Genomic DNA, 26160 nt, shown 5'->3' with positions numbered 1-26160 from the left:
TAGCCCCCGTTGCCTGAGCACCTCATAATCTTTAATGTGTTTATCCTCACAAAAATGTTGCAAGGTAAAGAGATACTGTTATCCCCACTTTACAACTGGGGAGCCAAGGCACAGACTAAGTGACTTACCCGGGGACATATACTATGTCTGTCGCAAAACAGGGAATTAAACCCATGTCTCCTAATGCCTAGGCTAGCACTTTAACCACTGAACTGTCCGTCCTTTTGGTTTTGTTCCAGTCAGCTTTGTGACTTGGAACAAATCTCTTAACCTCTCTGTGCCTTAGTTATTCTATTTGTAAATTGGGAATAATGGTTGTCAGTCTCACAGAGGGTGTTGAGACTTGGTTATTTAATGTTTGTAAAGTTCTTTGAGATTTTTGAATAGAAGGTGCTATTAAAAATGAAATGGCTATAGAGTCACTTCTTTCATGTAGACTAAATATCTGAATACCATAATCAGATTTGTATAAATATATTTTAGGTCTCCTATGTGATTAGAGATGAGGTAGAGAAGTATAATCGAAATGGTGTAAATGCACTCCAGCTGGATCCAGCATTAAACAGACTCTTCACGGCGGGTCGCGACTCTATAATAAGGATATGGAGTGTCAATCAGCACAAGGTAAGCAAAGAGACTTAGTCTTTTATTAATTTAAAAAGTCACTTTTTACATTAGCAGACTGTCAGATTGACTAATTTAAACCAGATTACTATAATGTTGACATCTTGCTAAGGGTTTGTAGCTATCCTTATAATATTAAAACTGCATGGCATTTTACAGACAAATAAGATGTGATTCATAACCCAAATTGCTTACTTTCTATGTTAAGAGAATACAACAAAAGTAGATAATAAAGGGTATATAGTTGGGGGGGGAAATTACATCAAGTAAGATTATGGAGTTGCTTTGCTTATTAATGTACTTATTTTGAAGGATCTCGACTTTTTTCATAGGTTACTGCTATTTAGGTTGATCATATATTTTGTGTGTATCCTAAGGAGACCCCTTTTTCCGCTTTTCCCACTCCCCTTTATTTTATCAGGATCTGTCTCCGTTCTTCTCCCCTGGCATGTTACGTTGTTTTACTAACCTGTTGTCTGCCTTAATTAGGGTCAGATCTTGCAAGGTGGTGAGGGTCCTTAGCTCAGCACTTTTACCGGATTTTAAGTTGTGAGCTCCTTTGCTTAGGAAAATTGTCTTAAGTTTACCTGGTGTCCTGCATAGCTGTCATACTGTACAAAAATAAGAATTATAAAATGGTATGAGATTAAACTTTAATATAAATCTATTCCATATATAAAGTATTTTAAAATATGAGTTCTACTAAAGACCAAATTGTGACCCACTTACTCATATTGCTGGGTAGTTATCATCACAAGTAGCCCCATTGACCTCAGTGGGACTGTTTGAAGTAACTGCTAATCAGCATGAGAGGTAGAAGGGGATACCACAACTGAATCCAAAAACCAGTTTAGACCTTTCCAATGTTGAAGGGACCTCATACAATTTATTTTTTAATTCCAGCAAGACCCTTATATAGCATCTATGGAACATCACACTGATTGGGTAAACGATATTGTACTTTGTTGCAATGGTAAAACATGTAAGTATCTATTTACTTTGTACAGTATTTAATAGTATAAAATGGGAAAATATGGCATTCAAAAATTTATTAAGTATATGACTGTTACCTACTGTTTCACTTGCTACAACTTGGGTAACTTTTTGCGTACTTTCTTAGTATATAAAATAAGTTTCGGTAAAGTGTATTGTATGAACAACAAAGATATACAATTCCTCTAATTTTTAAAGAGCTTCACATGCTTTGATGAAATAATCTGTTAAAATATACTAATCTTTTCCATTTAGTGATATCTGCTTCTTCAGATACTACTGTTAAAGTGTGGAATGCACATAAGGGATTTTGCATGTCAACACTAAGGACACATAAGGTAAAAGACATGAATTATAATTGCATAAATAATCATTACTGTTCTAAAAAATATAGTGCACATATTTAGATGTAGACTTCATACTGAAGGTTATTTGCTGGTTCTGTATTGTCATGTTACTGTACCCATTTTATTGTAGGATTACGTGAAAGCCTTAGCATATGCAAAAGATAAAGAACTGGTAGCATCTGCCGGGCTGGACAGACAGATATTCCTCTGGGATGTAAATACTCTAACAGCACTGACTGCCTCAAACAACACTGTCACAAGTAGGTACATGGGGAAAAGCTAAAATATAACGCATCTATTAACATTTTCCACTAGTTCCGTTTAGGACAGTAAACTCAAGTTTTTGTGTGTATTGTTACATGTTTGAATTTAATAATTTGAAATTATCAAATAACAGGTTCAAGTGGAATTATTTAATCAAAGATTATTAATTAGAGATTAGTACAGCACTATACAGAAAGAATAGATACATTACCACAGTGGTTCTCAACCAGGGGTATATGTACCCCGGGGGTACTCCAAGGTCTTCCAGCGGGTACATCAACTCATCAAGATATTTGTCTAATTTTATAATAGTCTACATAAAAAGCACTAGCAAAGGCAGTACAAACTAAAATTTCATATAGACAATTACTTGTTTATACTGCTTTATATATTATACACTAAAATGTAAGTTCAGTATTTTTATTTGATTTATTTTATAATGATATGGTAAAAATGAGAAAGTAAGCAAGTTTTCAGTAAGTGTGCAGTGACTCTCTTGTATTTTTATATCTCATTTTGTAAGCAAGTAGTTTTTAAGTGAAACTTGGGGGTATGCAAGACAAATCAGACTCCTGAAAGGGGTTCAGTAGTCGGGAAAGGTTGAGAGCCACTGCATTACCACACTTGGTGTAAGGCAAAGAGATGACCTTTGTCTTTCTCTTCTCTGTATCTGGTAAGATGCCAAGGATTTTTCATCCTCTACCTAATTCCCAGTACCTGTCTTTTTATAGGGTATGAGACAAAGAAACCCCTTTTGTGGATGGAAAAATATTTTCCCATGATAGATTTCTCTATATCTTATGTTTTAATGGTTTTGTTTCTTGTTACTTATGGAATTTCCTTTATGGTATCTTTAGGTTACATGATTGATAAGCAAAAAGGGAATTCTAATCTGGTCATTATCCCTAAGGGCTAGGACAGCCGACATTTCCCAAAACATCTTTTAATGGATTCCTATTTCATCATTGCAGAAAGCTTCTATAAAAACAATTGTTCCTGATCAATCCTGCTTATATCTCTGTAGACCCTTTTGGTAGTTTGAGGAGGACTTTGTACTGGACATCTGTTTTCCCACAGACGAGGAGGTGCCAGCAATGATGGATTATAGTCTAATAATCATAAGAGATTCCTGAATATAAGTTATTCACAGGTTATGGATCAACACTCTGGCCTTACTATTCAAATACACTCTTTGCTAATACCTTAAAGATTTTGGGAGAGTAGTTAATATGTAAATGAATTTAATATACTAAAAGCATTGTTATTTGCTTACAGGTACTAATAGTATATATAAAATATTCAGGTAATTCTCATCATTAAAATAAAAAAGTAATCAATCCCAGTTTATTGCAATACATAATCTTAGCTGAAAAACTAGAGCAGCTGATAATTACAGAATCTAGAATACAGGGAAAATTTCTTGGAACATAATGTAATGAGCCTGTATTTCATCTAAACTGAATAGAGCTTTAGCTTCAAAAGCTCTTAGCTTCTCAATTAATACATTGTAGTATTTTTCCCATAGGATATTAGTTTAGTGCTTTTTCTGCATATTGTACTTCCCATCTTCTGTATTCAGGCCGAAGCAGAAATGAATACAATTAATCTTTTAAAGAAGAGCTTGATAAACATACCTAATGTCTACTAATGGAAGGACTAAAGCTTTATAGTCTACAGCTATAGGCAGATATAGATACCAAAGGAGAGGGCGGGGTAAGGTGGGAGTGAACACTAAGGAGGTCTAGGAGCAATGCCCTGGTGAATCCCAGTTAACCCCAGCTACTGGGAAAAGCACTGTCAACAGATCCTTTTATTTATCAGAGGAGTAGCCGTGTGAGTCTGTATCCACAAAAACAACAAAGAGTCCGGTGGCACCTTAAAGACTAACAGATTTATTTGGGCATAAGCTTTCATGGGTAAAAAACCCACTTCTTCAGATGCATGGAGTGAAAATTACAGATGCAGGCATAAATATACTGACACATGAAGAGAAAGGAGGTTACCTTACAAGTGGAGAACCAGTGTTGACAGGGCCAATTCAATCAGTGTGGATGTGGTCCATTCCCAGTGATGAGGAGGTGTCCATACCAAGAGAGGGAAAATTGCTTTTGTAGTGAGCCAGCCACTCCTAGTCCCTATTCAAGCCCAAATTAATGGTGTTAAATTTGCAAATGAATTGTAGCTCTGCAGTTTCTCTTTGAAGTCTGTTTTTGAAGTTTTTTTTGTTGAAGTATGTTTACTTTTAAATCTGTTATTGAATGTCCAGGGAGATAGAAGTGTTCTCCTACTGGCTTTTGTATGTTACCATTCCTGATGTCTGATTTGTGTCCATTTATTCTTTTACATAGAGACTGTCTGGTTTGGCCAATGTACATGGCACATGATGGCATCTATCACATATACTAATGTGATAGAGGCCAGCCAATGCCCCCCTGGACAGGATTGGTCCTGCTTTGAGCAGAGGGTTGGACTAGATGACCTCCTGAGGTCCCTTCCAACCCTGATATTCTATGATTCTATTATTCATGTGTCAATATATTTATGCCTGCATCTGTAATTTTCACTCCATGCATCTGAAGAAGTGGGTTTTTTACCCACAAAAGCTTATGCCCAAATAAATCCATTAGTCTTTAAGGTGCCACAGGACTCCTCGTTTTTGTAGATCGTCTTTTTGTGAATCGGTCTTTAATATCAGCCTCTGTTTAGCAGATGTCTTACATGAAGCACTACAAAGCATTACCCCCTGCACTAAAAAATAAAGCGGTTAAGAGAGAAACTTTCTCTTTTTCCTCCCTCTAGTCTAGAGCATTCTGGCTGCTGAGAAGATGGGTGGGTCTTTCCTACATTGTTGCCATAGGGTTCTGAATAACAGCAATGAAAATGACCTGTTTTGTTAAGTTTACTCCTGCACTGTTTGATAAAGCTGTGAGCTATAGCAGAGACACTGAAGTTTTGTGTGTGTGTGTGTGTAATCAGGAAGAATGTCACTTTGGTTTACATTCACATTGGAAGATTAGGTTACCATGAGGGGTAGAAACACTTTTTTTTTTTTTTTTTAAATGAAAGCTAATATTCTGCAGAAATTTATGGCTGAGGCTCCACTAGAGAAGAGTATCTCACTGATCACTGGTGGGTGGATTTTTTTCAAGCCCTGTTTTAAAGATTGTGTGCTTGGAATGAATGTAATGTAATAGAACATATAAACAGTTTGCAGGAACATCGAGTTTTTTAAAGACAGAGAATGTATACAGTTCTTGGTGTTATTGCAGATGGATATTTTATCTTTTTCCCCAAATGTCTGGCAATGTTCTCTTGCTTTTGTTTTTGGTGGTTTACTCCAGTAATTCTTTCTGAAACCTGGTTATTGTTGAAGTAGTTGGGAGTTTCTATTTCCAAGTAATCTGTGCTGACAACTATGGATAGGTCATCTTCTAGCCTAATGGGTGTGGATGGAAGAGTAGCTTAGAGATTTACTAGCTGTCTCATAGGAAAACATTGTAAGGCTGTTGTAGATCAAGTGAAGATGGGCTTATTAGAAACTTCTATAGTGAAATTGGGTCAAGTTGAAGCAAATGAACATTCCTATAAATAATTCAAAGGCTATTTTTTGACCCAAGATCAAAGAAGGTAGAGAGAATGCTTCAAAGGCAGTAGAAACAAATGTGTGCCAGTGGAGTTCAATCACTAAAGATTCCCAAAAGAAAAAATGCTCTGGTTTTATCATTCTTCTTAAGCACTTGATTGTTCAGTAAACAGTGTTCCTAATGGGCTAGAGAAAAACATACCCTATATGCCCCAGACGCCCTTTGAAACATGGGCTAGATGTAGAGCTAAATTCTACCCTCTCTTTGTGCCTAACTCTACAGACTTCACTAGGTTTTATAAATGTAGATGTGGGCAGAATTGGACCCTAAATTTCTTACCAGACTGAAAGGAAACGGTATAAGGAACCTGATAGTAGACAAACCCTTGTTAAAAGGGTGTATCCATCAGTCTTTCTAGATGTAGGCACTCTAATTCAGATGGAAAAGTGTTTACTTCTGAAGAAGGCCACCTTCAAGAGGGAAGGTGTGAAATTTCTGTTTCTGGCAAGATTTGTACTTTTGGATGCTTTACAATGAAGAGACATGATATCTATTCTCCTTTGCCCACTTGTGTATGTAATCAAATGCTGCATATTATGAAACTGGAAGAATAATTTTTTTTGGACTGGTAATATCCTACCACAATATGATTATGGCTACTGAGCAAACAGAACAGTAATTTCCTAATATCCTATAATATAAATATATGTATGCAAAGTTCAGTGAAATCAGGCATGTTGTTTTTCTATATATATGTGGCATATCTACTCAGTGTTTCTCAAATGTGATCACCAGGGTCTTTTCTTGCTGCCACAGCCTCATGGGCAATGACTGGGAGTAGGAAGGGGTGAAAGCAGTGGTCCCCCTGCCCCAGAGCCACCAGCAGGGGTTGGGCCCTGCCCTCCTCTGGAGCCACAAAGATCAGAGAAGCAGGCAACCAGTGAATTCCCCACCTTCCTGGGTGCGGTGAGGCTCTGGCTTCAGCCCTGGAGGGACGGGCAGTAGGCTCCAGTCGTGGGGCTTCAGGCTCCAGCTGTCGATGCCCGCCCTCGGCTTACCATCCCCCGTATCATCCCTGGCCCCTGCTGTCTTCCTGGCCCCCCATTCACCTCCTTGGCCCCTTCTGTCTCCCTACCCGCCTCCCCATCCAGGGCTTAATTTGTCTCCTGGCTCGACAGGGCTGAGTAAGTCTGCTGTGACAATTGATATTTGTATGTATGTTAATATCACTTTTCACAGCCTCCCAGCTAGCTAGTAAGTCTGCTGTGAAAAGTGATATTAACAAACATACAAATATTGCTTTTCGCAACAGCAGACTTACTAGCTTAGCAAGTTTTTTTAAAGTAACCTAAAAAGCAAAAGAAGCAACAACAAAAAAAGACAAGAATGTGCACAGCACCTTATTTGTGTTTCTGTTCTAAGTCCAGTAAAGAAGAGAAACAACTGTACGTTATTTTTATCATTGAGTCTGCAAAAAAAGCTCTACATAATAAATTAGAATGATTTGGATATGTATATGTGCATATTTATCTGTTTTTCCTAAAGTTAATTGAGTATTTTAGGGGAAATTGTCAGAGCGGCCACCAGCAAGAGTTGGTGGCCGCACTCTGAGGCAACCAAAAATGTTGTTGTGAGAACCCCTGATCTATATTATGGATTACATACAAAGCTGGGAGCACATGGGTTTTTAATATCAAAGAGAAAAATATCTGCTCCGTATCTATAGACTAGACTTACAGAGTAAGACCAGTTTTCATCTAATATAAACTTTGAAATGACTGAGTAGGCAAATCTCATCTTGAGGGGTTTGGTCCTGTTTGTTGATCTTCCATTGGTTCTGCAATAAGAGTCTGAGCCAAAGCATCTTGATTATAAATGACAAAAAAGGCTTTGCATGAAAGGTTACACTTAAAATAACAATACCAGATGATTAAGAGGATACTGAAATGAAGCCACAAGTTTTTCAAGTAAACAGAATCTTTATGCTGCCGCATGGTGAGCCATGTATTAAAAACCTGGTGGAGAATTTATGTACTGTACAGAAATACCTACAATACCTTTTGTTGCAATAAACACCATGATAATTGCTGTCAAGTGCCATTACCACCATTCTAGTCTTGCCTATGCCTTAGCTCAGGGGTAGGCAACCTATGGCATGTGTGCCGAAGGTGGCACACGAGCTGATTTTCAGTGGCACTTGCACTGCCCGGGTCCTGGCCACCGGTCCGGGGTTCTCTGCATTTTAATTTAATTTTAAATGAAGTTTCTTAAACATTTTAAAAACCTTATTTACTTCACATACAACAATAGTTATATATTATAGACTTATAGAAAGAGATCTTCTAACAACGTTAATGTATCACTGGCACGCGAAACCTTAAATTAGAGTGAATGAAGACTCGGCACATCACTTCTGAAAGGTTGCCGACCCCTTTCTTAGCTATTGAATTTCTTTCTGAAACTGAGGAAGTTTGAGGGATGGTTGACTCCGAACTCCTCTGATGTTTTGTGTCCCTACTCCTCCAGTATTGGGGAATGGAACGCCTGCACTCCTCCACTGATGGATCCTTATAGCCTTCTACACACACCCCTACATTTTGGAGAAACAGGAAGTTCTTTGACACACACATCCCCACCCCACACTACAACTTCTGAGGTGCACACATCCCTAACCTAAAAGTGCTATGTCTGCTCCACAGGACTAAGGAAAAGGTTCCTTAATCTATAAAATACAATTTTAGAAGTGGTGGGATTGAATTTCCAGATGCAAAATGTTATAGTCTGCGTGGAGTTAACATAGAGGGTCAGAGAAGAAACTGCAGACAGCACTCTAATGATTCTAATGCCAATAAGTGGTGGTGCTGTGGTATCATGATTATAGTGATTCTTTTACAGAATTGCAAATCAGGAATTGAGAAGGCTTTTTCTAGCAATATGTTATCCATATTCTTTTCTATTAAAAGTAATTCTAGATAGTTGGGTGGGGACATTGCTGTCTTTTCACATAGGACCATCATACTGAATCAAAACCTGCTGTTGGCTCTTGAGTGTAGCATTTTCAAGTGTATGGTAAGTGTTTGTTTTTTGACAAATGGAGAAAGCAAAGCATTAATACTGTTATCTTATTTTGCAATAGCTTCTTCCCTGAGTGGGAACAAAGATTCCATTTACAGCCTTGCAATGAATCAAATGGGAACAGTAATTGTATCAGGGTCCACTGAAAAGGTAAGCAGGACCTGGTAGAACTCTTTCAACCTTAGTAAAATGATTGCTAATATTATTAGACACTGAGTTCTAATCTAATTCTGAATTGACTCTGCAATAAATATCCTCTTGTTTAACTTGTCATGATTTGAAGTAAATTGGTCTTGTTGTAAAAACGTAAAAAAATCCCTGCTGCAAATACTCCTGATAGCAGATAACATGTTAGGTGTTTGTGAGTTTAATAAAGTATAGGTATCTTGCAAACATATCAATTTTTTTTTAAACTTTTGGAATAATCACTTATTTGAAGAAATGGGAGTTACTTCAAAGATCTCTTCATATGTAGGCAATGCCTGTGTGAAAAGAACGACATATGTAACTATCTTATCTACTTTGACAGGTTTTAAGGGTATGGGATCCAAGGACTTGTGCAAAGCTGATGAAACTTAAAGGGCACACGGATAATGTAAAAGCTTTGTTGTTGAACAGAGATGGCACACAGGTATGGGTTTTCATTTGAAGCACAAATATCTTTCACTACGGTTTTTCTTTAAAGCTCTATAAAAAATGTTACACTTTTTCAGTACAGAACAGTTTTTCTATGTAGAATATAGAAAGTCTTTTAAATAAAACTTAAAATAAGTTAGTCTAAAAGTGAGTGCTCTAATCTAAATATTTTAAACTAAATTAATAATCTGTAACTTTTCGCTTTACTTTTGAAGCATAGTTGTGACCTGTAGCTAAGAGAATTGCCATAAGTAAATTGTTAAAGAAATGAGTTTGTGATTTCACATCTTTATATTTTATCCTTTATTTTACTTGTAAACTAATATAGGTTAGTTCGTGTTTGGGGGAGGGAGACTTGTGGAAGGGAATAAAACAATTAATATTATTTTGTCTCCGTCTCTCTTGTTGACATAATGTACAATATATGAATCAGGTAAAGAAAAATGTGACCAGAAATTTTAATTTGCAATTCTCAGTTTAACACTGTCTTAATAGAAAAATATGAATGTAAGATTTCTAGAGTCTCCATATAAGAATTGTTTTTTGGTTTGTTTGTTTTTTTTAATAGTCACTTTTTTCCAGGTAGTTACTGGTATAGTTTAAGTTTAAATACAATGTTTGTTGCTCAGTGTCTTTCAGGCAGCTCTGATGGAACTATTCGTCTATGGTCCCTTGGCCAGCAGAGATGTATAGCCACATATCGAGTCCACGATGAAGGTGTTTGGGCTCTGCAGGTCAATGAACCCTTCACTCATGTTTATTCAGGAGGAAGAGACAGAAAGATTTATTGCACAGATTTACGAAATCCTGATATCCGTGTGCTCATCTGTGAAGAAAAGGCACCAGTTCTTAAGGTAATTGATTTACTTAAAAGATTGGTACAAGTTTGATCTTCCATAAGAGCTTTTGGTAGCTCCTAAAATGCAAGATGATAAATGGAATGACCTCGATGTTTAAGGTACACCATCTTATAACATAACAAAGCTGGAAACCCTTTGGACCATTGCATTTGTTCTTAGGACCAGTAAAATTTTCTAATTACTAGTCCTGAAGAGAGAATTTTGATCCCTGGTAAAATTTTGACTCTAATGACGATTTGCAGATTTTCATTCTCTGAAAAGGATTTTTTAAAGCCTTGCATTAGAGAGTGAGTTGCTCTGAGAATTATTTCCATTAAGAATTATGGAAAGAGAGTTAAATTTAGTGGTTAAGTACTCATGTGTTTGGAAACCAGCTTGGCTCTCCCCCCTTGGTGTGTATGTATTTCAACATCCTTTAGTTACAGTGTTGGTTACATCCTATTTCTCAAATACGCTAATTGGAGGCTTTTTTTCTACAATATCAGATGTGGGTAACAACTGGTAGTTTTGTATGCTGCTCAGTATTCTAGACCAGTGGTTCTCAAACTTTTTTTTTTCGTGGACCACTTGAAAATTGCTGAGGGTCTCAGCAGGAAACGTAATGATCTTTCCAAATGTTGTTTGTACCGTTAGCTCACTATTGTAACTAGCTTTGGATAAAAGTGCTAAATAAAAAAAAATTAAATGTTTTTTGGTTCTACAAATAAAAGCACACAACTCATATTTTAATATCAGTAGTCTTACCTTTCTAATGCAGTGGATGGGCCCTCTCTCCCCTGCTGCAGCAGCCCCTGAGCTTGGGCTGGGAAGGAGTGTGGGGGGGTCTCTCCTCCGCCCTAGGAGCCACGGTTCTGAGGCTGGGAAGGAGAGCCGTCTCTCCCCAGCAGCCGCAGCCCTGGAGCTGGGAAAAGTTGCCTCTTTCTCTGGCTGCCACAGCCCTGCATGTCCCAAATTCCCCCCGCCCCCTCTTCTCACCCCACTGCACCTTCCGAGCTACCCCCTATTCCCTTCAAGGCCACCACCTCACCTTATATGTGCGTCTTCTCCAAGGTCCAGGCACCTAATTAGTGGCACCATGCCTGCCCGGCTCCACTAGTAAAGTGGGTGGCCCTTCATTCTCTCTTATGCGGCTTCTCAGGTGCGCACCTTAGAGGGAACCATCACAGACCACCTGAATGGAGCTCGCGGACCACAGTTTGAGAACCTCTGTTCTAGACAATCTATAACTCACTCATATGAAAAGTGTACACTGTAAAACATAGTTATGTTTAATCTGTGGTCTGTTATGTAACAGAACAGCTGCAAATGTAACTGTATGTAAGAATATATGTAAAACAACCAATGTTCACTAAATTAAATTCTTATTTGAATGTAGGTCTGTGGATCCCACTATAGGGGGGTGTGTGTGTGTGTGTGTGTGTGTGTGTGTGTGTGTGTGTGTGATGGACACAAGCTCGGAATTGTTTGAATAGTAGTGTCCTTGGGTGCTGTGCATGCACCTTGTTCCTCCTTGTGCTTCCATCCAAGGGCATAAAGGGCAGAGCAGTGGCAATCCTGCCTCAGTTCCCTCTTACTGCCCATGGCAGCAAGACAGAACTTGGACAGTGCCCAACCCACTGTAGTTTTTAGAGCTTCAGTCTCAACCCTCTTGTGAAGAAATTCTTCTTCACCCTCATTATTTTCTTATTTCTCATTGAATGTTCCAAAGAAAAAGGGATAGGGAGACCCTTTATACCCTGCTTCACAGCAGGGTGAAGTAGTTCATACCAACCACCAGTATGGCAGATTGTAAAGCCACAGGATATAAATTTAGCCCACCGTGTGATGATCCTATCTTTTTAATCATTGGGCACAATAGATGTCTTTTCTGACTCAGAGAACACCCCCCAGACAAGTGCTCCCTCTGCAACTGCTGCTCGCTCCACACCTTAAAATTGAGAGAGATGGGACTCAAAGCAATCCATAAAGGTCATGTCCAATCCTGAAGAAGAGACATCCTCCAAGCTGGAGTTGAGGAAGTTAGCTATGGCAAGTGCCCCTGGGCACCGTGCCTCTGATGCCAGCAGGGAGAAGAAGCCCTAAAAGGGTGCCAAGACCATTGGTGCTAGTGCTGACCCTTCCGGCACCATCAGCACCGACTGCCTTAGCGCCAAGTGCATTGGCATCAACCCCAGGGCAAAGAGACTTGGCTCTTATGCCATCCACTTCAGACACCAAGTGACGTACCCATACTGAGCACAAGCACAGCTCATTGCACAGTGGGCTCATCCCATAAGGAAGACTCAGAGCGTTCCTCCAAAGACAAGTCTTCCAAATCCTTTTCAACATGAAGGGTTGGAAGCAAGCCATCAGCCACAGAGAAGGTTTGGGAGACAGTTTGGCCAATAAGTGTACAATTTACCATTGGGGCCTTACTGGTGCTATTGGGGCCCACAGGTCCCAGAGTAGAGCTCCATCTGTGTGCCAGAAAAGAGGAGGTCTCAGTCACCATGCGCATTAGTAGCCAGGAATTCCACACTAGAACCAGAAGAACCTCCCTGTGATGGAGCAGATATGGCTTAGGACACTTTCTTATTGCCTCTCCCATCTAACAAATCCTTCTGTTCCCCAAATGAGGCTGTCACCTCAGCCCTGACTCTGGTCATCAATAACTTTAGGACTGCTCAAGATCTGTTTTGGAGGATAGCTGAAACTTTGGATGTTGAGACAATGGTGATTCAAAAGAACAAGCACAGACCTGTTCAATTACCTCATTTCCTTGGTGCTGACAAGAATTGTCCTTCCAAACAATGAGAATATATTGGACTCAGCAAAGGGTCTGTTGCATGCTGCAGTCTCCCTTTCTCCTACTTCAAAGTGAATAGAAAAGCTCTATCGAGTCCTGTTTGAGGGCTTCAAACATTTTATGTGCAACCAACATAAGGGTCTCTTGTGTTATCTGCAGGTCCAAGGGGAAAAAAACAGGTCCACCAAGGGGATTCTAAAAAATCAGTGCTCCAAGAAATGAATTCTGTGGCCAAAAGGCCTAGTTATCAACCTCTCTCCTATTCAATAGTGTGAACTACCAAGCCCTGTTTGTGAAATGCAGTTTTCTGATTGATGAGGGAGAGGGTGATCCCCTTCCTAGCTAGGCTTCCTCAGGACTTGGGGATGATGCAAGATACTCCATCAAAGAGGTTCACATGGTAACGAAAACCATGCTACTATTGGCAATGGATGAGTCGGTGGCCTCTTGAACCATGACTACAGCAGTTTCAATGTACCACATTTCCTAGTTACAGGGTTCTGGGATTCTGAAAAGTCCTGGTGACTGTAGAGGATGTACCCTTTAAGGGCATGAAGCTCTTCAGCAAGCAGATATATGATGTGCTCCATTCCCTCAAGGATTTGAGGATGCCCTGAGTACAGGGGAAGAGGCATCTACTCCCAATATTTCATTATTCTGAACAAGGGGATCTTCATCTAGGCCTACAATTGAGGAGTTTGAACAAAATGCATACACTGCCTCATATTTGGGATGATAACACTTGCTCCATCATTCTACCGCTTCAGATTTAGGACTGGTTTATAACTTTTGACATTAAGGTTGCGTACTTTCATCCTGCCATTCACCTGGCCCATAAGAAGTACTTGAGATTTATGCTGGGGTCAAATCATTGCCAGTACAAGATACTGACCTTGGATTCTCCACAGCACCCAGAGTCTCTGTCAGATGCCTCACCATAGTGGCAGCACACCCAAGGAAAAGGTGCATCTATGTATATTTGTATATAGATGACTGGCTGATCAAAGACAGAATCACATCAAGGAATGCTGATATGACTCAACTACATTCTCTCTACGTTCACATAGCTGGGCCTTTTGGTGAGCTGCAAGAAATTATCATTTTATTTTATCCTGTCTCAAACAATAGAGTAAATTGTGACCAGGATAGAGTCCACAACTGCAAGGGCTTACTTGCCAGAAGACAGATTCCGCTCCCTTTTAGTGATTACTGAACAATGTGAAATCGCAGTCAGCTATGACGGTACAGACTTGTCTCTCATTATTAAGCTATATATCTGCCTGTACATATGTGAAGCCACTTACCAGACTTGAGAGGAGATTGCTACATCATTGGCTCAGATGAGCCTACTCCCCTGCACAGCATCCAATTAGCAAGAAAGTCCTAATTCCACTCATGTCCTTGAGCTACTGAACTATTAGCTGTATCCTGATAATATGCAAAAAGAGATACAGTTCATGAGCTTGTAACCTTCCAGGGCATTAGTCATAGACACATCTGGGATGAAGGAATCCTGGACCCATCCACAGGTACAAGGGATGTGGGGTTTTTTGTGTGTTTTGCTTGCTGAATGCCTTCCCCCTGCAAACTCCCCTCCTTCCCCCAGCTTCCTGCACCTGTTGCTCCTCAGCTTCGGGGGAAGGGATCACTGTACAGGGAGCTGCTCCCCCATCCATCCAGACCCCTCATACCCAGACCCTCCCGCCAAGCCTCGACCCCCCCCCCCCCCACACACACACACACTCAGAAACACACAGTCCCCCATGAGCCCCAGTTCCCGTGCATCTGGACCATCCTGATGAGCCACCCGCACCCAGATCCCCGCCACACCAAGCCCCAACCAACCACACCTGGATCCTCACCCCACTGAGCCCCACTCCCCCAGCATCTGGACCCCGCCAAACTCCCCACACCCAGACCCACCTCTGAACTCTATCCCTCCACACACACTCAGATCCCCCTCCCTCACCCCCCGCTGAGCCCCAACCACCTTCACCTGGACCCTCTCTGCAGACTCCCATTACTGTTGCATCCAGAACCCCTTCCCCCCGCCCCCTCCAGCAAGCCCCTGTGCATCCAGATCCTGCCCCCTCCCCCTGCACCCGGATCCCCCACTGAACCGCCTGCACCCAGATTGACCCACACAGAACCCTCTCAACCCAGACCTGGATCCCCCCACACTAGGCCCCTTTACACTTGGATTCTGCTTGTCCACACCTGATGCACCAGGCACTGAGGTGCAAGACCGTGGGGTGTTTCTGGATCGGGGCCGGTCCTTGTGCTATGTCAGGGTTGCGTGCAGCCTCACCGCTGAGTCTGTGTCCCGGGGGGAACTGCACAATGATCTCCCACTTCTGTACAGCCAGTGGCCTGTGCTCCCCAGTGCAATGCTGGAGCCTCCACATGTATTTGACAAAATTTGCAGAGTTTTAAAATATTGTATGCAGAATTTTTATTTTTTTGGTGCAGAATTCCCTCAGGAGTAGATAATCTTAACTTACCTGTGTTTTTCCCTAAATGCTTTCCACACAAAAAAAGATATGCACTTTGGATGTATCCATGTACCTGGTAATGTATGTATTCAAGGGGAGGGGGGATTACAAAAATTTACAGCAGTGTTTCTAAGTCTGAAGAAAAAAATATTTATTGTATTTGAGAAATAGTATATGATCATGTAACTAGACTGTACTGTGATGCATACTCACAAAGGAGAGCAGAGTTAAGGTTGTATAGGGCTTTGGCGCAACTAATTTTGCAACAGTAACATTCTCTTAATTTAGGAAATTGAATACAAAAATCTAAGGTCTTATTTTTTAAAAACAAGGAAAAAAGATGAGGGAAGGAGAATGTCATAGCCGATCACTATTTGGCTATGTACCATTGGAACAGCTGGGATCCGAAGAGGTGTATATTCTAATGCACAGCTAAAATGCATGAGCAGTCTGGTCTTCCTTAGCTGCATGCTTTACTGGCTTAGCAAAAGAAACATATTCAAAATGTACTGTGCATATCTAAAGTTTAGTTTTTAAAGGGGTCAAAACCTGGAAAATCTCAACTGAAAATGAAATTAAAAAAATTGTGATCACACATAGGGCTAAAATAGAAATGTTCTATAATCCTTAACGAGGATGGATCACTACTGCTATAGTAAACCAGCAAGTGAATCTAATTTTCTGAAATTCTACATATTTAGTAGTACTGAGCTTTAAGTGTATCTTTTAAAAATGATCATCCTGTCAAATATTAAAATCTTGTAGTTTCGAAACATTTTAAACCACAGCTGATTAGCTAAAAACTACTTAAACATATTCAATATTTATTTAAACTACACAATTTCTAGTCACATCTAAAATGTTTTTAGAGATTTAAAATAGTTTTTATTGTTTGTAATGAAATTTAAAATCACAGATAAAGTTAAAAATTACAATTAGCTGTTTATTGTATTGAAACTTGTATCTCTTCAGTAAGCTTGAAGGTAGTACTGTTTCTGGAGCACATCTGGCAATGACTGGAGGTCACTCGAAAGCAAAACATTCTTGAAAAGAAAAAAGTTAAACTTGGGGTATTTAAAAGTGTTCTGTGGTTTAATTATTCAGATGGAACTTGATAGATCAGCTGATCCTCCTCCAGCTCTTTGGGTTGCAACAACTAAATCTTCTGTCAATAAGTGGGTGAGTGGTTTTCTTTTGTCCATTATATGGCTAAAATTTAAGTTCAGTATGAGTTTAGTATAGGGCTGTCAAATTTTTTTTAAAAAATCACAATCTCACGATTTTAAAAAAAAATCGCAATTAATCTCAGTTTTAATCTCATAGTTAAATAATAATGGAATACCAATTAAAATTTATTATAAATACTTTGGATGTTTTCTCTACTTTTTTAAATATACTGATTTCAGTTACAACACAGCATACAAAGTGTACAGTGCTCACTTTATATTATTATTTTTATTACAGATATTTGCACTGTAAAAATAAAAGAAATAGTATTTTTCAATTCACCTCATACAAGTGTAGTGCACTCTCTATCGTGAAAGTGCAAATTACAGATGTAGAATTTATTTTTACATAACTGCTGTCCTGGAGTCATCGGGGCGATGCTCTGGAACTACACCATATGAAGCCAGTCAGGACTCTGGAGGAACATGCCGCCTCCTCTCTCTGAACATACTCCAGGGCAAGAAGCTTACACAGCTTTGAGCTTCCTGGGTCTGACCTCATGCATTCAGCATCCCCTTCCACATCGTGTACTTCCCACATCAAGTCTGCCCGGGCAGGGTTCCTGGGGAAGCCAAAGGGCCCTGCACCCCAACTCTGCAGTCAGACGTGACTCTCAGCTAGCCGATAAAACAGAAGGTTTATTAGTCGACAGGAACACAGCGTAGAGCAGAACTTGCTAGCACAGAAATCAGTGACTTTCATCCAAGTCCATCTTCGGGGGGAGGGGAGGCCAGAGCCTGTGCTCTGGTCCTCCCCCTGTGCCCAAGCCAGCTGAGACTGACTCACTTCCAGCTGCCTTGCCCCTGCCCTGCCCATTGCTCCTCCTCTGCCTTTGTCTCGCTTCCCGGGCCAAGAGTCACCTGGTCGCATCCCCCGCCTGGGTCTCAGGTTACGAAGGGGCGGCCAGAGCATCCATTCAGGCAGCTGGAGTAGCCCCGCAAAAAAGTCACACATCCTTATTCCCACTACCTAGACATTGGTGCAATACACAGGGAAACTGAGGCACACACCGCATTCATGCAAAACAGTAAGACTCACATATAACATAATAAGGGAAAAATCCCCACTACGTCACATCTGCATTCAAAAACAAAACAATATAAAACTTTAAAGCCTACAAGTTGAAGCATGAACAGGCATATGAATGTTTAGCATATCTGGCACGTAAATACCTTGCAACACTGGCTACAACAGTGCCATGTGAACGCCTGTTCTGGCTTTTAGGTGACATTATAAAGAAGAAGCGGGCAGTATTCTCTCCTGTAAATGTAAACAAACTTGTTTGTCTTAGAGATTGGCTGAATAAGAAGTAGGATTGAGTGGACCTGTATGAGGTGAGAGACAGGCTTTTGGGTTAGCACGAAAGCTTGTCTCTTTCACTGACAGAAGTTGATCCAATAAAAGATATTACCTCACTCACCTTGGCTAGCCGTGTTCATAGGTTTTAATGATCTCTGCAAATTATGACTGTCATGCTTTTGTCTCTTCTTTTAGACTTTGAAGGGAATTCATAATTTTAGAGCTTCTGGGGACTATGACAATGACTGTACTAATCCTATAACACCTCTTTGTACACAGCCTGACCAAGTTATCAAAGGTAAACGGATCTTTGAGAACATCTCAAAAAATAATATTGCTAGCAAAAATGGCAGGTGAAGAGGGTAGCGTGACAAATACGGGACCTGTTCCAAAGCACATAACATTCTTTTGGAGCCTTTCCATTGTCTTCATGGGGCCCTGGATCAGGCCCATATTTATCTGAAAATGCAATATAAAAATTTTGCAATATAAAAATTTAGTATGGTATGTGAACATTAAGTGGAAGAACAACAGAAATTTCCACTAAAAGCATTTAAACTGTTCTCTTATAAACTTAGTGGGGCGGGAATGTGTTGGAATGGGAGGGGTTTGGGAGATGGCTCTTCTAGATATCACCCATTCAACCCAGTTGCTCATTCTAACTTGGTCTATCAGAGCTGATGGTCAAGGCCTTTGAGAAAATAAGGGACCAGTCCCATGGGTTGGGTGCTAGCCAGGAATGCTGGAGACTTGGGTACAATTCCCTGCTCCATCAGTCTTCCTGTGAGACCTTCGGCAATCCTCTTAGGATATGTCTCCACTGCAGAAAAAAAGTGTGGTTTTTGGGTTCGCTAACTCAAGTTCCCTAATGCTGTTTAAAAAGCAATGAAGACGTGGCAACCTGGCTTTTAACTTGGGTTAGCAGCTCAAGATAAAGCCTATAAGGAAACCTGGGGTTGAACTTGAGCCGCTGACCTGAGTTAAAAGCAGAGTTGCTGTGTCTTCACTGCTACTGTAACCTGAGTTAGCTAATCTCAGTTAAAAACACAGCTTTTCCTGAAGTGTAGATATACCCTTAGGTCTGGTCTATACTACCCGCCTGAATCGGCGGGTAGAAATCGACCTCTCGGGGATTGATTTATCGCGTCCCATCGGGACGCGACAATCGATCCCCAAATCGGCGCTCTAACTCCACCAGCGGAGGTGGTAGTAAGCGCCGCCGACAAAAAGCGGCAGAAGTCGATTTTGCCGCCGTCCTCACAACGGGGTAAGTCGGCTGCAATATGTCGAATTCAGCTACGCTATTCACGTAGCTGAATTTGCGTATCTTAAATCGACTCCCCGCTGTAGTGTAGATGTACCCTTAGTCTCTATAAAATGGGCATAATACTACTTCCTTACATTACCTCACAGGGGTATTGAGGATAAATATATTAAAGATTGAGTGCCTTATATGCATTTAAGTACCTTAGATAAACGATATGACCAAACCACATGTGAAGATGGATAAATATACATGTCAATCATAACCAGGGCAATTTAGCTAAAAAAAAATTTTAGCATCTAAAAAGTATTAACTTTTTATATTCAGAGAAGACATTTTAATAAAGTTATAATAAATTAAGTGCATGAATGCCTTGGTATTTTGTCTCTGCTATAACCTGAACTACAGAAAATAGCATGTTTTGTATAATAGTATCCTACAACTGTGTGTGTCAGGCATATTTTTAGCTTGTGAGGTGAACAATATAATTAAACAAAAAATTCACTAACCCTTCTCAGCCTTTAATTTTAGGGTTATTGTATTGGTACTTTGTTAACTATGAGCATAATGTAAGATCTGTGAGTGATTAAGAGTTGGAAATGTGATTAGTTATTTCAGATAAATATCAAATACTGCTCCCTGTTAAGTATAATTTCAAAATCATTGTCATAGTTAAAGCTTATAAATGGCATAAGACCTGCTCTAAAGCCCACTGAAGTCAATATGGACGTTTCCATTGATTTCAAGGGGCTTTGGATCAAGCTCATTTTATAGTCTCTGTATAGAACCTTTTTCCTGTACTGTATTATCACTGCTGTATAGCAGCGGTTCTCAAACTGTGGGTTGGGACCCCAAAGTGAGTCATGACCCCATTTTAGTAGGGTCACCAGGGCCGGTGTTAGACTTGCCGGGTCTGAAGCCTAAGCCCAAACCCCACCTCCTGGGACCAAAGCCCAAGGGCTTCAGCCCTGGGCAGCAGGGCTCAGGTTACAGGCTCCCCACTTGGGGCTGAAGTCCTTGGGCTTCAGCTTTGCCCCCCCGCCCAGGTCAGCAGGGTTTAGGCTTTGGCCCCCCTCCACCTGGGATGGTGGGGCTCAGGCTTCAGTCTCCCTTCCTGGGGTCACGTAGCAATTTTTGTTGTCAGAAGGGGGTCGCAGTGCAATAAAGTTTGAGAACCCCTGCTGTATAGCAATAAACTTGACTGAAATTGGTTATTTTATCTTTTGAGTATATTTCATAACAACCCAAAGTGGGTTAAGCAATTGACTGTACAATATATCAACATCATTGTTCAAACAGATGTAGATATGCATATATGCCATATATTCATTATGTGCTGAAATAGCTTCATGCCACATTGGTGGAGCTGAGGAATAGCCCCTACTTTTGTAGCAGTCTAACGTTGTTGGTTTTTTTAATTAAATGAAAAGGCATTGCTGACTTTATGTCTTCTTTATAACTGCTAGGGGGTGCTAGTATTATTCAGTGCCACATTCTTAATGACAAGAGACGTATATTAACCAAAGATACAAATAATAATGTGGCATACTGGGATGTATTGAAGGTAAGTGTAAAATTTTGGATTAGACATGTATTAATGGATTTCTGGTCTTCTGTTTCCTTTGCTATTTGTCTGCATGTGAGGTGATGATTGGAGAAAATAGGGTCCTCATTGTGCCACAAAACATAGTACAAGTATTTTTTAAAGACTCTCATTGATAAGGGATGATATTTGTCTCTTCTGCTGCATTACTGTTCATTCTTACATGAATGTGTTTAAAATTCTGTCTTTAAAATAAAACACTGAACACAATAACAATGCATGGGGGGAGGGAAACAGATGGACATCAGTTAAAACATTATCCTTAAGGCTATGATTTTTTCACGGCGGTCGCAGAAGTCATGGAATCCATGACTTCCAGTGACCTCTGTGACTTCAGCCCACGGTGGCCAGGAGCTGTGTGGGGCCTCCACAGCTCCAAGCCATTGCGGACAGTGGGGACTCCCCGTGGCTCCCAGCTGCTGCGGGGGCCCTCCCAGGCAGCAGGGGGCCCTCCCACGGAGCTCCAAGTGGGTCCCTGCAGCTGCCTAGCCACTGTGGGTGATGTGGGGGCCCCACAGCTGAGCTCCCCATTTTGTCATGGACATTTTTAGTAAAAGTCACGGACAGGCCATGGGCTTCCATGAATCTTTCTTTATTGCCCGTGACCTGTCTGTGACTTTTACTAAAAATATCCATGACCAAATCTTATCCTTAATTATCATCAATAAACAGCACAAATCAGGAAATGCCAGTTCAGGTTGCATATTTTTGCATATACCTTCTAAAAAACCTGACTGTTGTGAGATCTGCTTGGATCTTTGGTAACACTTTCAAAAATGCCTGAATTCCATTTACAAAAGTGACCGGCACTTAGGCTCCTAAATCTCTCCAAAAGTCAGTGGGTTATGGGCTTTTAAGGCGTGTAAGTGCTTTTGAGAAATTGGCGTTTTCTCTTGATACATGGAATGCTCCAGACAAGGTTCTATAACAAAGTGCGGTACCCTACAGTGCCTTAGAATCCATTATAGACTGAAGAAACAGGGATGGAGGTTGAAGAGTGTATTTGTAATAACAGTCTGCTTGAAGAATTCCAGAGAGAGGTGAGTAACTTTTCTTTCTCCCTTTGTAGACTGTCAGTACAAATTGGGGAGATTCACTAGCAGTAGGAGATTGATGAGGAGGCTATCTAATCGCGCAACTATAGAAAACTGCTCTCCTGAGGTGGGCATTAGATCTCTTGGCTAAGTCCAGAGATCAGTGTTGCGTAAAGGATGAACTGAGCACCTGATAGCATCTTTACATATTTCTCTATTGGAACATTCCAAAGGCATGCCCTAAACGTAGTTGAATGCACCTTGCCTTCCGGGACTGGGATATCCACTAGCTCACAAGAAGTTTCTCTATAGATTCAGTCCACTTTAAAACTGGGGATCTGTACTGAGTATATTTAAAGCAAAGAGAGAAGAGTTACTCACTTATGACTCCACCCTCCATCCCTACTGCCTGGAACCTACATTTGATTCTGAGAGAGTGTAAGGAACTGAGAGTAAATGATGGTTTTGGTGGGGGGAGGGTCATGTCTTATACCAGAGTTTTCCATGACTCAAGAGAGTATCTTAGAGCCATAGCACTGCTCAGACCTTACTAGAGGTTCCAAACTTAGCGTGCAGGTGCACTCCAGTAGTGGGGGGAGGAGAGGAGGGTGTCTTTACTGACAAGTCTAAGAACAGGTAAGTAATTCTTTCAGATTAAAAAGGAAGTTAAAAATAAAGAGAGCATTTCAAAATCCATTTTTGTATTAATTTGTCAATAGATCAATAAATACCACTATCAGAGTATCATTTTTATAGAACTAGTAGATGCTGAACTTGTAATGAATAGTATTAATATTCATTCTGTTCCCTTTTTCTTTGATTCAGTCAAAGTTTTTATTTTTTTTAAATGAACTACAGTTCAAGGCAAGGCAACGTTCAGCACTGGGGAAGAAGTTTGTTGTTTTGAAGTAGTGCTTCCATACTTCTCTGTTTTAGTGTTTGAAGGGCAGTGGCATCAAGCTATCAAGAAAAATAAAAAGCTTACTTAGCATACAATTTCTGATATGCAAATTAAAGGTTTTAACAGTGGATATGACTGCATATTCAGTATTAAGAAACTTCCACATTTTTTTAATATTCTGGTGTACAGGCATGTAAAGTTGAAGACCTTGGGAAAGTAGATTTTGAAGAAGAAATTAAGAAGAGATTTAAAATGGTGTATGTGCCAAACTGGTTCTCAGTAGACTTAAAAACTGGGGTAAGACACAACTTAAATTCTTTCCTAATTTGGGCGTTTGTCATTTCATATGACCATTCATGAAAGCATTCACATATACACTTTATTAAGCAACCCTTCTGTGAGCCATATAAAGCTTTGACTCTAAAATTTAATTTAATGTGTCTGTGGCATAAACTATATTTTGATTATCTGATGTATAATTTATCTTTCAATCAACATGTCAGTGAATGCTTCTTGGATCTTGATAACTTGAAAAGTAGTTAATTACAGAATTCTTTGTAAGGAGATAATGTTGGTTTAAACTAATCTTGTACACTGCAATTACTAAGGTAATAAAATTTGACCAATGGAGTGTTTGTAGACAGTCTGTGTATAATCAAACACTGCCATATTTTGTAGTTGCAGTTTAGTGTGTCTTCGGTGTATATATAAAAGAAACCTGCAGGATTCTTAATACAATATTCATATTGTATTCCTCCCAATGGTCTTCTTTTGACAGATGTTGACAATTACTTTAGATGAGAGTGACTGCTTTGCAGCTTGGGTCTCAGCAAAAGATGCTGGGTTTAGCAGTCCAGATGGATCTGATCCAAAATGTGAGTTTTAATTGAAATTAACATTTCATTCAAACAATACAAAACCCCGTTACATAAATTAGTACATTTCTGGTAGATGGTAATTTTGTGCTTGCTTGGACTTCCCCACTTTTCTTGAGACTAAATCTTCCAAATGACTCTCCAATGAAAATGCACTGAGATGCTTTATAATGGCAATCTTGTGTTCACTTTGTCTATTTCATTTGTCCATTTCATTTTCCTTCAAAAAGCAAAATGAAAAATGCTAGACTGGAATTATTACATGAAAGATCTGAACTAGAGAATAATATTGTAATAAACTCGTATCTTAAAATAATTGTTAAAAACAATTCAAGCTGATGGGCATTATAGCAAAATTAGCTTTTTCTGTAAGACTAAAGACTTAAGGTCCAAATCCACAAAACAACTTAGGCATTGCAACTCAGAGCGCGGGAGCACCTAACCTCTAGGGTGCTCCCAGTGGAATCCACAAACCAGAGTTGGACACAGGACTCCCTGCTTAGTGCATGGAGAGAGTTAGGCACCTAGGAATGGGATCCACAAAAGCCATAGTGCTAGGTGAGGAGCTGCCTAAGCTAGCCAGTAGCAGATGCCAAGGAAAAAGTTGTGTCTTAAGCCCTGTCCGTCAAAGGGAATTAGGTGCCTGTCTCCACTTAGGATTCCTAGCTGTAGATCCCTTCTTGGAGTCAGGCATCTAAGCTGTTTCTTACAAGAAGAATGGCAGCACACACCTAAGTCCATGCAAAAGCCCGAGGGGATGTGTGTGAGTGGGGAGGGTATCGGAAGTGGCAGCCACCCGTATAACCTTTAGTCCAGTGGTTAGTGAAATCTCCCAGGAAATGAAGGACTCCGGTTCAATTCCCCCCTGTGCCTTGAGAGAAGAGAAGATTTGAACAGGGTTCTCTCATGTCTCAGGTGAGTGTCCTAGCCCACTGGTTCCCAAATGTTTTACCAAAGGCAACCCACCAACAGCTTTGTTTTTCTTTTGTGACCCATCATTTACGTATATGCACCTTCTGCCCTGTTACCACAACCCTAATCCTGGCCCAGCATAGAGGGGAGACCTAGATGGGTGGGGCTGGGGTTGAAGGGCAAGCTCTCCTGCCCTGTGCAACCTGATGCTCGAGGTCTCAGCACCACTCAGTCTCTCAGGGGGCGCTGGCCAAGCCAAACCTGAGTGGTTGCTGCAGCCTCGTGTGCCAGGTCGCAACAACCAGAGTGGGGAACTGGGCCCAGCCCCACTGTGGGATGAGGTCAAGGCAGGCTTGCTCACCAGTCTCCTCCTCTTCTCTCCACCCCAACTGAAGCTTTCTGCCAGGCCAAGTGTATGTTTGCCTAGGTCAGGGTCAAGTGACAAGTTCATCTGGCCCTGGATGTGGCAACCATCTAAAACTTTCCCATAACGCACAGGTGGATTGGGATCAACTATTTGGGAAACACTGCCCTAACCACTGAACCTAAAGGTTAGGGAGGTTGCTGCAGGTGCCTCTTCCTCCTTTCCCCCTCGCAGTTTTGTTTGGAATTAATGTGCTCAGAGCATGTCCACCAGATTGGGCCCAGCCATCAAGTTAGGCAAAGGAATGCCTAGTTTCACATGGTTCAAAGATCCTTCTGGGGCTTAGGCATGAGATAGGTATTCAAGCTCTTCGAGTGAGGCAGCAGTGCACGTACCCAGAAGCAGAAACTTAGGTGTCATAAAGGCTTTATTGGAAATTTAGGTGCCAAAGGATTTTAGGCACCTTCAGGGTTAGTAGCCAGGGTTTTGAGGATTACAGTGGGAGTTAGACACCTAACTCAATTTGTGGATCTGGGCCTAAGCCCCTGACCCTGAGATGAACTCCACATCAGTGGACCTCAGTGCCAGCATGGAGTTCATTGCAGAATTGGGACCTAACATTTTTTTAAAATGTTTAATTTCTCTTGCATTAACTTCTTAAGCTTTGATAAGAAATACAAACAATTGGCTTATATTAACCAGCTGTGAATTAAAAACATGGAGAGTTGTCTTTTTTTCTAAACTGGCTATATGTGTCAGTGATTTTACATTATTGTATTCTGTGTTTTTAATCATGTGTTATAGTGAATCTTGGAGGGCTTCTACTACAAGCTCTTCTAGAGTATTGGCCTAGAACACACATCAATCCAATGGATGAAGAGGAAAATGAAATAAATCATGGTTAGTGTTCACCTGTACGATATAGGAATCTTTCAGTCCTTTTGTCTCTATCATTCATAGCTGTTTTGTTTTATGTGAGTTTTTACAGTTGTCTCTACACGTACAATAGCTTTAATATAAC

At 40.5% G+C, this 26160-nt stretch overlaps 1 protein-coding gene across 2 annotated transcripts in view; it reads left to right on the top strand.

Annotated features, from left to right (window-relative positions):
* WDR48 (WD repeat domain 48) overlaps positions 1–26160 on the top strand; it is a 49233-nt gene that overhangs the window by 10511 nt on the left and 12562 nt on the right. For both annotated transcript variants that reach the window (XR_004644377.1, XM_034759933.1), the window contains exons 2-14: positions 484–624; positions 1528–1606; positions 1873–1955; positions 2095–2224; positions 8949–9037; positions 9417–9518; positions 10153–10377; positions 16765–16839; positions 18382–18484; positions 20917–21014; positions 23178–23285; positions 23767–23863; positions 25944–26039. Coding sequence is in view for 1 of the 2 variants with exons in the window: in XM_034759933.1 (XP_034615824.1) it covers positions 484–624; positions 1528–1606; positions 1873–1955; positions 2095–2224; positions 8949–9037; positions 9417–9518; positions 10153–10377; positions 16765–16839; positions 18382–18484; positions 20917–21014; positions 23178–23285; positions 23767–23863; positions 25944–26039 (1426 nt within the window). In the remaining variant the exon portion in view is untranslated. The remainder of the gene's footprint in view (positions 1–483; positions 625–1527; positions 1607–1872; positions 1956–2094; positions 2225–8948; positions 9038–9416; positions 9519–10152; positions 10378–16764; positions 16840–18381; positions 18485–20916; positions 21015–23177; positions 23286–23766; positions 23864–25943; positions 26040–26160) is intronic.

Source organism: Trachemys scripta, chromosome 2, assembly GCF_013100865.1.
Source record: "Trachemys scripta elegans isolate TJP31775 chromosome 2, CAS_Tse_1.0, whole genome shotgun sequence".
NCBI classification, from domain to species: domain Eukaryota; kingdom Metazoa; phylum Chordata; order Testudines; family Emydidae; genus Trachemys; species Trachemys scripta.
This window is presented reverse-complemented; position numbering and strand designations above follow the sequence as displayed.